Here is a 13,374-nt window from a genome sequence, read left to right on the forward strand (position 1 = left end):
GCCGACGCAGTTAGGCACGGGCGGGTACCGGGGTGAGCGCGAGCGGAAGGGGAGGCTCAGTGGGCGCAGCAGGGCCGCCGGAACGGGGCCACGAGGGCTGGTGCCGGAGCAGGGCTGCGCGGGCGGGGCGCTGCGGCAGCAGAGCAACGCAGGCGGCCCGGGCACATGCGAGGGAAGAGGAGCGCTGGGCAAGTTCAGCAAGCGCCAGCGCAGCCCCGAGCAGCAGCCGGCGCGGTCGTTCGAGAGCAGCGGCATGGGGAGGCGAGGCTATGGAAGGGTGCGAGCAGGTCGCGGTTGGCAATGGCGAGCGGCCGCAGCGGGAGTCAACAGCAGCGCTAGAGCAGAGTCGGCAGCGGCGCGACAGCGGTCAGTGACAGTAGCGGCAGCAGGCGGGCGCGGTGACATGCACGCGAGGGCGACGGAGAGGCATGGCCAGGGAGGGGTGTGGAGCCGAGCTCCCTGTCACCGCGGTCGTCGGGAGGAGGACCCACGCCTAGGCCGCGGCGGCCGCGGGGTCGCCGGAGGCGTGGCTGGCGTGGCGCAGCCACGAGTGGCGTGAGGCGGTGGAGTTTCACGCCGAGGTGCTCGGGCGGCACCTCGCCGACGGCCTCCTCGGGCCGTCCTCCTGCGCCGTCTGCCTCGGCGGGGCCCAGCAGGCGCTCGCGCTGCGGGAGCTCGGCGTGGCCGGGGCTGTCGCCGTCGCGAGGAGGCGCTCCCCGCCGCTCGCAGTCGCCTTCGGTTGGAGAAAGAGAGAGGGAAAAAAAACCTGACAAGGGGGCCCCACCCAGGTCAAAACCGCCATTGAATAGTGCCACATCAGCAGTGGGTGGAGAAAAACCAGCTGGGGGGGGTGTTTTGTCCGGTTTGGATTTGTTTGGGGGGTAAAAGAAGCGAAAAAATAGATCGGGGGGTAAAATGAACCACACACTTTATTCAGGGTAGTAAAATGGACTTTTTTCTTCTTAAAAATAGCAAAGGTAGAAGCTTGTACTCACCAATTATTCCAGCAGGGAGTGTAATAAGTGCCAAGAACCACATATATGGAACTAACTGCAACAGCAAAACAAATACACTGTCAATAACATGACAAATAATTTTTCCTCCAATAAAATGGAAGAAAAGCATTTAACCAAACCAAATAATAATTATATATATAATAGCTTGAAACTATTGTGGGTAGAAGGTAACCTTAGAAAATTCATGGACCATGGCGTTCAGATCGTTTATGTTGTTCCCGAACGCATCAACAGTTTTCCCGAGTATGTAATAGGACATCGAAGGCGCCATGCCATGCACAAGGGAGCCCATGGTCCCCAACACCATGAACATCCAATCTAGTGCATCAGCGTAGCAAAGCAAGCCAAAGAACGGGAACGGCTCGTCCATGGCCACCTTTTCTGGCGTTGATGGTGCCGGCGGTGATGTGTTTTTCTTGTCAACAGCACTGTCGGGTGTACATGATTCGACGGGGAAGTCATTCTCTTGGATGGATGGCATTGTATTTGTGAGCATTGAGATAATTTGCAGGAGAGTAGCAAAGAGCACTGAGCAAATATGTAGAGTAACAGGAGTAACTTTATAGTTACAAGATAGGACAAACAATTGTTACTCCCAAGGTTTATATTATGTATGCACTACATCAGCATGGAATCAAATACCAATAGTTATTGAATCGATCCTAGCGGTTGACGTTTTAAATTTAAACTAGGCTGCTGGCATGAACAGATCAACCTCTTGTGAAAATTCACAAGAAATAAATTATTTGTTTTTGGTGACGGGTGAAACTCAATTATTTGCTTGATGTCACATCATTGTGAAATACTCCCTCCGTAAACTAATATAAGAGCGTTTAGAATACTAAAATAGTGATCTAAACGCTCTTATATTAGTTTACAGAGGGACTACTAAGCATGAATCTTTTGTTGTTGTGTAAAATGCTACGCATGAATCTTTTGTTGTTGTTGTAACCAAATTGAGGGACACGAGGGCAACCTTGTTTTCATCCACGACTTGCATAGAGTTAGGCCAGCTGCAGACTAGTCCAGATTGGCCATGACCAGTGCTATGACACTTGGTGAAAGCTACTCTAGCGCTCTAGCATACTTTGATATTTCTTTGCAGGTTTCTTGTTTCCTTCCAGATTTGATTAAACAAACTGTCTAGCCTCGTTGCATAAATACACGATGCTTTGCTAAAACATTTTTCCAGTTTCTGTTGCAAAGTATTTTACAGATTAGGTCACCATATGGAGTTGTCCAGTAAATCAAAATGATGGATACCTTGGAGGAACTAGTTATCAGTTTAACAAGAAGAATAGGCACCCCAAATTCAACTTGAAGAAGACTTGAACTTGGGTGGTAGTCTGTCCATTCGCTTCCTGATCCTATAGTTTTAGTAATAGGCGGTAGTTTCTGCTCAAGTCCACCTCTTAGGTGATATGTCCACAAAAGATACCAAGTCATTTTGTACAACCATGTTCTTGTGGCATATCTATTTACTTTAGATTATGCTCCTTGTACTCACCAAATCTGGTGATCTGGCATGCCTCGGTTTGCCAGTTTTGTTTTCTATTGCCTATAGGAGTAATACGGCACTTATTATTGATCGGAGGGAGTACATATCATAGAGGCTCATTTGGTTGGCGGCCTACTAGTAGGATTTGTGATGCATGAGGCTCATTTCTCTACGATTTTTTTTAATTTGCCCTCGGGGCAGTCATGTGCGACAATTTATTTGTTGAACTGTATTATGGTTGGATGATGAACTTTGATATGATAATAAAAGGTTGTGTGCATCACTCGATGCAGAGGCCGAGGGATGTCCCCTCTTTTCAAAAAAAAAATCATAGAGGAATGACCTAATTGATAGAAAAGAGTACTTCGGTATGATACTCCAAATGTGGCAAATATAAGTTGGATGGAGGACAATATGACCCATTTTTTTAACTCATGGATGAAGCATCTTGAACATATGAAGAGATAGCTATGTTATTACAATCTGTCAACTGACAGTAAATGCATCTGAGCAATACTGCAAATGCTGGCAAAGCACCTAAATATATTTAGATCAGGTCTCGTGGCTACAATGGGGCTTGATAGAGCTATCAATCCTTCATGTTGCTTTGCAAGTGAAACAGCCTTGAGTAAACACCATCATCTGCAGATATCAGTGTTTGGTGGTCACCGATTTCAGCCACCTTCCCTTTCTCCATCACAACAATCATGTCTGCATTTATGACTGTGGACAATCTATGCGCCACTGCGATGCTTGTAATATTGCTTGATCGCTCACCTCTGTTGTTCCACTCCTTGGCCCCTAAAGAAGTCATCACCACCCTCTCAGACTCACCATCGAGTGCGCTAGTTGCCTCGTCAAGAAGCAGAATGTCTGGCTTCTTTAGTAGAGTTCTTGCGATAGCTATGCGCTGTTTCTGCCCTCCTGAAAGCTGACCTCCTTTGTCTCCAACGACTGTGCCGTACCCTTCTGGCAAACCGCTGATGAACTCGTGAATGTTTGCGTCCATGGCAGCCTGGATGATTTCAGTTTCTGAAGATTCGTCACTTCCATAACTAATGTTATCTCTGATGGATGTGTTGAACAGAATTGGTTCCTGTTGAACTAATCCAATTTGCCTCCTGAGCCATCTGAGGTTGTAGTCCCTTATGTCTTTGTTGTCAACTAGCACTGTACCTCTGTGCGGATCGTAGAATCTCAGTATGAGAGCCAGGACAGAGGATTTTCCTGCACCGCTTGGGCCAACCAATGCTACCCTTTGGCCAGGCTCGATGACTAGATTGAAGCCATCCAGAATGGTGATCTCTGGGAGTGATGGATAGTTGAAGTTCACACCCTGAAACTCAATTCTCCCCACGAGCCAGCGGTCACTTGTCGCTTTTGGTTCATCTGGCACGATCTGCGTCTCTCTGTCAAGTATGTCAAATGCAGGATTCAGTATTGTTATGGCTGACATGACCATGGGAATCAGGGTCCATAACTCTGTGATGGAAGGCACCGTGAGCGAGAATATCTGGTATGACCGTATGCTGTTCTCAAATGATGCTTGCTTTCTCTGGACCAGAACTGTGGTGTACCAGAGTGCCACTGCATGTGCGATGTTCCACAGGCAGAGCGAGATCCCTTGGATTATCCCATACTTCATGCTCTCAATCTTGGTGATTCTCATGGGTTCTTGCAGCGACAGTTCTGCTTTCTTCATGATTTCATCTTCATAAACAAAGGATGCCACGGTCCGGATGTTGCTAGCAGCCTCCGAAGCAAGGGACACGAGCTCCTGGTGACCGATAGCAGCGTCGCCGTAAAATCCCTTGGCTGACTTGGCTTGGATAAGGCCGCCGATGAAATGGCATGGCATGACTGCCCATGATACTAAACCCATCCTCCAGTTGACGAACATGCTTACCGTTGTTGCTATCAGGATTGAAGAGATGCATTGCACAATGACTGCCATCCTATCAGATATGATGCTCTTTACTGTTGATGTGTCACTGACAATGCGTGAGGTAAGAGATCCTACACCATTCTTTGGCTTTTCAAACCAACCAAGCTCATTTCGGAGCACAGCTGCAGTGTATTAAAACAAAAAAACTTGTCATATTGTGAACAAAGAAAACTCGTGCAAGATATTGACAAGACCAGTGAAGAAAGTTTTCATATGGCATACATGAAAAGAGGGCCTCTCTTAGGTTTTTCATTGCCGTTTCTCCAATAACGCCATACATGTAGTGCTGCAAGATGCTACTGGCCAGTGTGACCATCCCAGCCCCGAAGAAAATCAAAGAATATTTGCTGAGTTTTCTTTTTGCATCTTGATCATAGTATGCCACGCCAATTGTCATGATGAAGTAACCAAACAAGGGCTTTGAGATTCCAGAGATGGCCGCTGCTGAGGATCCTAATAGAAGTTTTGCAATGTCGTCTCTACATAGCCCATACCAAATTCTGAAGAAAGGAGGTATTTCCGTTCTGACCTCTTGCTTTGATTGCTTTGAGTTTATTGGTTCTAGTTTGTTCTGTTGTCCTTGCTTCATGGAGGGCTGTCTGTTGTATGCTTCATCAGTTTGTTCTTCTATTACTTTATCAGAAGGGCTGTTTCATAAATCAACGTAAACAGATTAGTAAATTCTTATGGAGTAATCCTACTTGCTATATTATCACTTAACTTCTGTGCCGTAGATTTTGTGAGCATCACCTAACCCTTAAAAATGGTATACAAATTCTTGTTATCAGCATCTTGGTAAAAGTGAGTTCAGTTACATTTTGGAAAATCTTTAGCTAGTAATCATTAAGGGCACAACTCCGGAGTAAACGTTTACCAATTTCTTAACTTGTAAGTGGTACAGTTGAGACACGTGAATCAACTGCATCAAGTCAACTACGCAAAAAAATGCAGTTGAATCAACTGAACTAGAAAACACATCAACGGTATCAACTGCACCGTTTACTAGTTTCTTATGGGGTAAATGTGCACTACTTAGCAGAGCACATCATGAAATACCTAACATGCATATACTGTTTTTTCAGCAAGAATAAAACGTTGGTGAAGCAAAGCTTTCCCTTGGCTAAAGTTAAGTTACCTTGCTACCATCTTTCCAGATTCCTTCTCAATATTTTGCATGCTGCATACGTTTGAGTAGAATGTGCTTTTCTCGAGCAACTCTTGATGTGTCCCGGTCTGTGCCACACTTCCATTCTCTACGACAACAATGGTGTCAGCATTTACAATTGTGGACATCCTGTGGGCTATCAGTATAACTGTCCTTCCATGCATGGCTCTCTCAAGTGCATCCTGCACTAGCTTTTCTGACTCTGAATCAAGGGCACTTGTCGCTTCATCCAGAAGGAGAATTGGTGGATCCTTCAGCATTGCCCTTGCAATAGCTACTCTTTGTTTCTGGCCTCCTGACAACTGCGCACCTCTTTCTCCTACCTGATGAATCAAGATGTTGTAAGGCACAAGGGGAGTTCTTTAAAAAAAACTTGATATACATAATGAACTATTACAGAACCACCCATGATTCTCCAACAAGATCAAGTTTTGTCACATATATTTTTGAACTTCTTACTTACTTACCTACTTACGAAGCCTTTTATCCCAAACAAGTTGGGGTAGGCTAGATATGAAACCCTTTCACGAGGACTTCCCAGGAGGTCACCCATCCTAGTACTACTCTCGCCCAAATGGGTTTCATACCCAAAAGACTGGCTAGTTTTTACGTTGGCTCGCCAAGCCTATCACAACCCTTAGATATGAAACCCTTTCACAAGGACTTCCCAGGAGGTCACCCATCCTAGTACCACTCTCGCTCAAATGGGTTTCATACCTATGGGACTGGCTAGTTTTTTAAGTTGGCTCGCCAAGCCTATCACAACCCTCCTCCTTTACCCGGGCTTGGGACCGGCTATGCCTATGTTCTGACCGGCATATTAGGGGCTTAGCCCAGTTAGTTATGGCCCAGTTTATCTTATCGTTATTAGGGGCTTAGCCCAATTATCTTATTAGTAGGATTATATAAACTCGTGTAGGGACCTGTTTTGGGATTAAGCAAGAAGCAATCATATTTGCTCGGCTTCCTTAGGGAGCCGGGAGACCTAACCCTAGCCGTCGCCCCTACGCCATCTCTCTCGTGCACGCGCACGCAATGACGGCGCCCCAGCGCCAGCGACCACGCCTTCCTCCACGCCATCCCTCTTTCCACCCCTACAACCTGAGACCATGCCTTGGTAGGGATCTGGTTCCTACCAATTTGGTATCAGATAGCTTCGGTGTGATCATGTCCTTGCCGCCGCCCACCCCGACCGTCCCGCTGCCAACCGCGACGACCGCCCGATGGCCACCATGGCCAGTGCCCCGCTCTTGCCGGTGCCAGTCACCTCCGCCCCCGCCCGTCCCCGTCGTCTTCACCCCAGAGGAGATGACGGCTGCCATCTGGGATATCACCCAGGCGGTCACAGGCATCTACACGTTCCTCACGAGATTCTATGGGCCGCAGCCGCCTGTGCCCTTCGCCACCGCCTCGCCGCCGTGGCAGCCGCCATCCTCGGCAACCCCCATCGCCGCCGCCATGCAGCAGCTGCCGTGGCAGCCGCCACCAGCGACGAACCCCGGCGCCTCCACCATGCAGCAGGGGCAACAGTTGCAGCCGCCGCCACCGGCGACCGCGGCCCTGAGCATCCCGACGACTGGCCCGGGGGTGCCCATCCACCAGATCCCGTTTCCCCCGTCGTCGTCCCCGTTACCGGCCTGGCTTGCTGGGTCCCTTAAGCCGGTCTACACGACGGCCTCAGTCGGGCCGCACGTGCTGCCCCCGCCGGCGACGCACCCAGCCATGCCGTTTGGCGGGTCCTCGGGCTCCGCCGAGCCCTTCGCCGGCGTCGATGGGCCCCTGTTCCAGGGCGGCACCCTGATGCCCGCCTACTCGGCCCCGTCATCCTCGCTGCTCCGTGCTGACGAGGCGCACCCGCCCGTCGTCCACGTCCAGACGCCGCCGAGATTTTCCAAGCTAGAGTTCGCGACCTACAACGGCACCCTCGACCCCCTGAATTGGCTCAACCAATGCGACCAATTTTTCATGGGACAGCGCATGCTCGCGTCCGACCGCACCTGGATCGCCTCGTATAATCTCCGAGGAGCCGCGCAGACGTGGTGCTATGCCCTCGAACAGGACGAGGGCGGCATGCCACCATGGGAGCGCTTCCGCAATTTGTGCCTCTTGCGCTTCGATCCGCCTATACGCGGGAGCCGTCTGGCGGAGCTTGGGCGTCTTCCGTTCCTCACCTCGGTGCAAGACATCGCCGACTGCTTCGAGGCACTGGCGTGCCACACCCCCGGCGTTTCGACTCGTCAGCGGGCTGAGCTCTTCTTCGGCGGCCTACCAGACCCCATCCGCGTGGACGTGGAGATGCGCGGGCCACAAGACCTCCAGACGTCCATGTACTACGCCCGCGCGTTCGAGCGTCGCGCGGTGGCCATCCAGCAGGCGCCACCGCCCCGGGCCGCTGGGCCACCACCCTGGCCGGAAGTTTCCGCGCAGGGTCGGCCTGCCCAGGCTTCCGCGGCGCCCCTCACCGCGGTTGCGGCACGCCCATTCCGCCGGCTCACCCCGGCCAAGCAACTCGAGCGTCGCCGTCAAGGGCTGTGCTTCAACTGCGACGAGCCCTACGTACCGGACCACGTCTGCCCATGACTCTTCTACCTGGAGGCTGCAGACTACATTGAGGAGAACCCCACCGCCGCCGGGCTCGGCGACCAGCCCACCCCAGTTGACGCGGAGGTGTTTGGCGACCGTTGATCTTCCCCGCCTTCCAGCTCGAGGACGAGCTGTTTGTGCAGGCGGGGAGAGATGTTATGACCGGCATATTAGGGGCTTAGCCCAGTTAGTTGTGGCCCAGTTTATCTTATCATTAGTAGGGGCTTAGCCCAATTATCTTATTAGGAGGATTATATAAACTCATGTAAGGACCCGTTTGGGATTAAGGAAGAAGCAATCATATTTGCTCGGCTTCCTTAGGGAGCCGGGAGACCTAACCCTAGCCGCCGCCCCTGCGCCCTCTCTCTCTCGTGCGCGCACGCAACGACGGCGCCCCAGCGCCGGCGACCACGCCTTCCTTCACGCCATCCCTCCTTCCACCCCTACAACCTGAGACCACGCCCTGGTAGGGATCCAATTCCTACCAGCCTAGAAGACATAGGCGGATATATCGACTACTCATTGTACTTTATTCTTGGAATTTTCTTGATCATAAAATAACAGGAGTTCTATGATTTATCTTGAACTTTCAAATGGTTCCTTGGAATAGGCATTCATTGTGCTTGGTTTATTAACTGTACAACTAAAATGGATTTATTGTGATTTTTTTTCTACTAACCTCTACTTCTGTTGTTCTGGCTTCCATTGCAAGTTGTATGCACATTTGATTTTCAGCCAAAGCTCTGTGTGTCTTTCATGTTTAAATTTGGAAATTCATATGCTGTATTACTATTGGAAGGTCATTTGCATACTACTCATTATTATCTACTCCCTACAACAACAAAAAAAACAACAAAGCCTTTAGTCCCAAACAAGTTGGGGTAGGCTAAAACTCCGTCCCAAAATTCTTGTCTTAGATTTGTCTAGATATGAATGTATCTAACACTAAAACGTAACTAGATACATCCGTATTTAGACAAATCTAAGACAAGAATTTTGGGACGGAGGGAGTATTTACTTTACCAGCCAATTCCGTTGTAATATACTCCATCCGATCCATATTAATTGTCGCTGACTTAGCTGATTTAGTACAAAGTCAGCGACAATTGATATGGATCGGAGGGAGTAAAATTATTAACAGAACGTTGTTGACAAAGTGCCAACTATGAGTCTGATAAAAGGCAATGCAATTGGCATGATCATAATAGTGCCACGTCATTGTCAAAGCGCCAATTACAAGTCTGATGAAAAAAAAATATTGTCATTGTAATAGTATCACAATGTTTTTGTTCTAACTTTCAATGGTCTTAACCTTTTCGTGTCCTAATAAAAACCATAAAGGAAGACAATTCATGTTTAAGTGCAGAAAGTAGCTAGCCTTAAGTCAACTATACAGAATTACCCTTTTCTTGCATTCCTTGCTGAACACATACGTACCTCTGTCAAGTATTCATTGGGAAGTTTAGATATGAATGAATGCACATTAGCTGTTGTTGCTGCTTCAATTATCTCTTCATCAGTTGCATCCATTTTACCAATCCTTAAGTTGTCCTTGATAGTACCAGAAAACAGCGATGGCTCCTGAGATACTGAAGCTATATTTCTCCGCAGGGATTTCAGATCTAGTTTCTTAATACTGTGGCCATCAATGAATATGTCACCTGCAGCATTATGTCTCATCACTGACTGAAATATTATGACTAGTTTAGCTTGCAAGTACATAGGCATTTTAATTGATAACAGCCAAATTCTAACTTTAATTCTGACATAGAACTTTAATAATATATACTTATTGACTTAGATCACACATACAGTTGCCTACCTGAGGTTGGATCATAGAACCTTTGAAGTAGTGAAATAACTGTGCTCTTCCCACAGCCGCTGCTTCCTACCAGAGCAACGACTTTTCCTGCGGGGATTGACAGTGAGAATCCTTGGAGAATTGGCTTATCCTGGCGGGAGGGATAGGCGAAATGCACCCCATGCAGTTTGATCTCTCCATAAACCTTTTCTAATATCGCTCCACCTTTTCCGTAACTTATGGATGGATTCCTTCTGATCACCTTGAAGACCTCTTTTCCTGCAGCCTTTGCTTGATTAAAGGTCTGAAGATCTGGTGCAGCGTAGGTAATTTATCTGCACTCCATGTGGTGAAATCAGTCAAGTCTATTGATTATAATTCATGGAAAAGGAAAGAATATGCATGCATACTACCTATGTACCTTGCAAAAAATCATATTTGAATGAAAATAGTTTTGGCGATTGAAGCAATCAGATAGGGTGTAGTTTATTACATTGCGCCAAAGAGGATGCTCATGATGGCAGCTATCGTGCCACCTCCTGTTGCTGCCCGGTTGCTTACTGCAACTGCCCCAATCCAAACCATCAGTGCCCATGAACAAAAGGTCACTGTTTGGAACAAGCCCAGCCCTATTCCCTTTATCACCGCCTCCTTCTTGCTTAGTTTGTATTGATTGTCTGTGCACTGCACAAAGGATTCCATGGCCCAGTTCTCTCCGACAAAGGAGAAGACAGTCTTGATATGTGACAAAGTCTGCCCACAAATGCAAACAAGGATTACAAAGTTAAAAAAAATTCTGATAACATTTTTATTTTTTATATTTCTGTTTATTCAAATAACCTAGCTTCAGGTACGGAGAGTTGACTCATCTACGTGGTTACCTGTTCTACGACAGATGTTGCTTGTGAGACAATAGCATTGCGTGACAATGATATGACATTCATCTTTTTCGTATATGTGGCTCCAATAGCGAGGATCAGAGGAATAACCAGGAAGGAGAGCATCGCGACTTCCCAGCAGCTGGCAAATGCAATTATTATACCAGCAAAGAAAGTGGAGAAGCTTGCGACGAAATGACCAAGCTGCAGAAAATTGAGCTCAGATGCAACTTCTCCACAGGACTTTAGAAATCATACAGTTATTGTTCAATATGATTGTGAAATGCATTACCTTCTCACCAATTGCATCTTGTATGACATTCATGTGGTTGGTTACCCCGGTGATGATGTTTGCAGTGGTCAAGTCTGTGTCGAAGGCACCAACCTCTTGATTGAGAACTGATCTCAGATATTCCAGCCGCATGCGTGCTAACTGCCTCTCACTCGAGTATATCCAGCAGGAGATCTCTGCAGCCAGTTTATCAGGGGAAATGTAAGCAATGTTTTGCCAGCCAATATTGCTACCATTAGATCTCCTTAACTCTCATTTTTTTTCGAACATAACCAAGTACTCCCTCCATTTCATAATAAGTGTTGTGGTTTTAGTTCAAATTTGAACTAAAACCATGACACTTATTATGGAATGGAGGGAGTATTATGTTTCTAATATATCATTCATCCTGCACATTAGTGTACTTCTGTTAGATTTTAGGATGTGCTTTTATGTCCTTTAAAAAATCATGGATTTTGAAGCAATAGGGATTGGGCAAACGTGCGACCATAAAAAAAGTTCTCTTTTGAGCAATCCAGGAGCGAAGTGTATAAAATCAGACCATAAATCAATGGAAAATATTTAAAGAAGTTGTGGAGTCTATATTTTCCATTCTTGTCTCTCCATATTAGTTCCTCTTTGAACCACTACAGGAGAATGCAAATAGTGTGTGGCTTGTTATCATTTCTTTTTACCAAACATGCAACATGCAACATCGAAGAAACTAAAAGTCCCTTGAGTCTTGACTTACCAACCATTCCAGCAGGAAAAGTAGCTGCCGCCATGTACCACACATACGGAACCACCTTCAAGCATCAAGGAGGAAAAAACAATGGTGTTAAAAGCAATTGTAGACCAATACAACCCAAGTTCAGGAGGGTAATATGTGCATGCATGTTTACCTTGTACAATGCATGGACCATGGCCTCCTGATTATTTATGTTGGTTCCGAAGGCATCAAGTGCTTTTCCGAGAAGGAGATATCCGATCGGGAATGCCATGACATGGATGGCAGACCCGACGGTTCCCAAGGCCATGAGGAGCCAGTCCACCTTATCAGCGTAGCAGAGCAGCCCGAAGAACGGGAATGGCTTCTCATCAGCACTAGCTGCTGGGATGGTGCTCCTCCTATCATCTGTATCGTCATTCTGAGATGGTGAAATGGAGTGGTCTTCATCATAGGCTGTGGCCATTGTTTCCGGTGGACTTGGTTGCGCTTTTGCAGCAGGGAACCATGAAAGAGGAGGTGCATAGATGGCATGGTATTAGTAGGTGTTGCATACCTGTGTGCATGTTTACATGTAGGTGCTGACGAACATGTTTCCAAAAATGGTGTGAAACAATAAACGTAGGTCCTCTCAAGGTTGAAAACAAAATATGCCGAGTTGGTCAAGGTATACATTAGCATATTACATCACTTTTATGTGGCAGTGTTTGCTTTAGTTTTGGCAGGGTTAAGTGTGCTGCCAAGTTCATTTTTCGTTGGAGAATGAACGGCTCGAAATAATATGGCTGTTGGTTCTGTTGGAATAGAGAGAGAGCATGTGATACATTAATGATCTTTTGCATAGTTTTTTGTGTGAAACAACTCAATTATTTCCTTCACCTTGACTTAGATGTATCTGGCAACCCGGTCCGTTAATAATGTCCAGGATCTCACTTGAGAGATCCCCAAAGCTGCCAGTTAACTAATATTTCTGGCATCCTGGAGGTGATATGATTCCTCAAAATAGTTGAATATGTAGTTAAGATCAAGAAAATTTTGATGTGCATAATAATATGTTAATGAGTGCTTACATAACCAATGCGGGTGTCTTGGAATAACTGGGGCATAATTCGAGTATATGCCTTTTCGGACTGCAGATAAAAACTCGAGGTTGTCGATGTCTAGACTGTCCGCAACCAGCTCGGGGCGTTTGTTTGCACCTGCACCAGTTTGCTGATGCACTTGTGTCCAAGAAGGAGCGTCCAAAGAGATAGAATGCAAACTCATGTGCTATCAGAACTCATGAGCTCATTTCTCATCAAATTTTGGCCAAAGCTAACAGCTGCGCCGTACCGCATTGTGCGGGCTTTCGGCACGGCAGCTGGGCGGTTTGTTCTCGGATTTTCAGGGCGAAAGCGCGTATGTTTTTTAGCTAGTTTTTCGAGTTGCAGCCCAGAAGGCCGACTGGAAGCTACAGAGGAGACAAGTTTTGGGCAAACATGTGTTGTTTC

General features: G+C 47.1%; 1 protein-coding gene and 1 pseudogene across 1 annotated transcript in view; both read right to left on the bottom strand.

Annotated features, from left to right (window-relative positions):
* LOC119328177 (ABC transporter B family member 14-like) overlaps nucleotides 1–1,497 on the bottom strand; it is a 9,782-nt gene extending 8,285 nt beyond the window's left edge. Inside the window, exons 1-2 of the mRNA XM_037601201.1 lie at nucleotides 1,189–1,497; nucleotides 996–1,050 (exon numbers count right to left, since the gene is read on the bottom strand). Coding sequence (XP_037457098.1) covers nucleotides 996–1,050; nucleotides 1,189–1,497 — 364 coding nt within the window. The remainder of the gene's footprint in view (nucleotides 1–995; nucleotides 1,051–1,188) is intronic.
* Nucleotides 1,498–2,955: 1,458 nt separating this feature from the next.
* On the bottom strand, nucleotides 2,956–12,350 carry LOC119328178 (annotated as a pseudogene).
* Nucleotides 12,351–13,374: the final 1,024 nt, after the last annotated feature.

This window comes from Triticum dicoccoides, chromosome 7A, assembly GCF_002162155.2.
Source record: "Triticum dicoccoides isolate Atlit2015 ecotype Zavitan chromosome 7A, WEW_v2.0, whole genome shotgun sequence".
NCBI classification, from domain to species: domain Eukaryota; kingdom Viridiplantae; phylum Streptophyta; class Magnoliopsida; order Poales; family Poaceae; genus Triticum; species Triticum dicoccoides.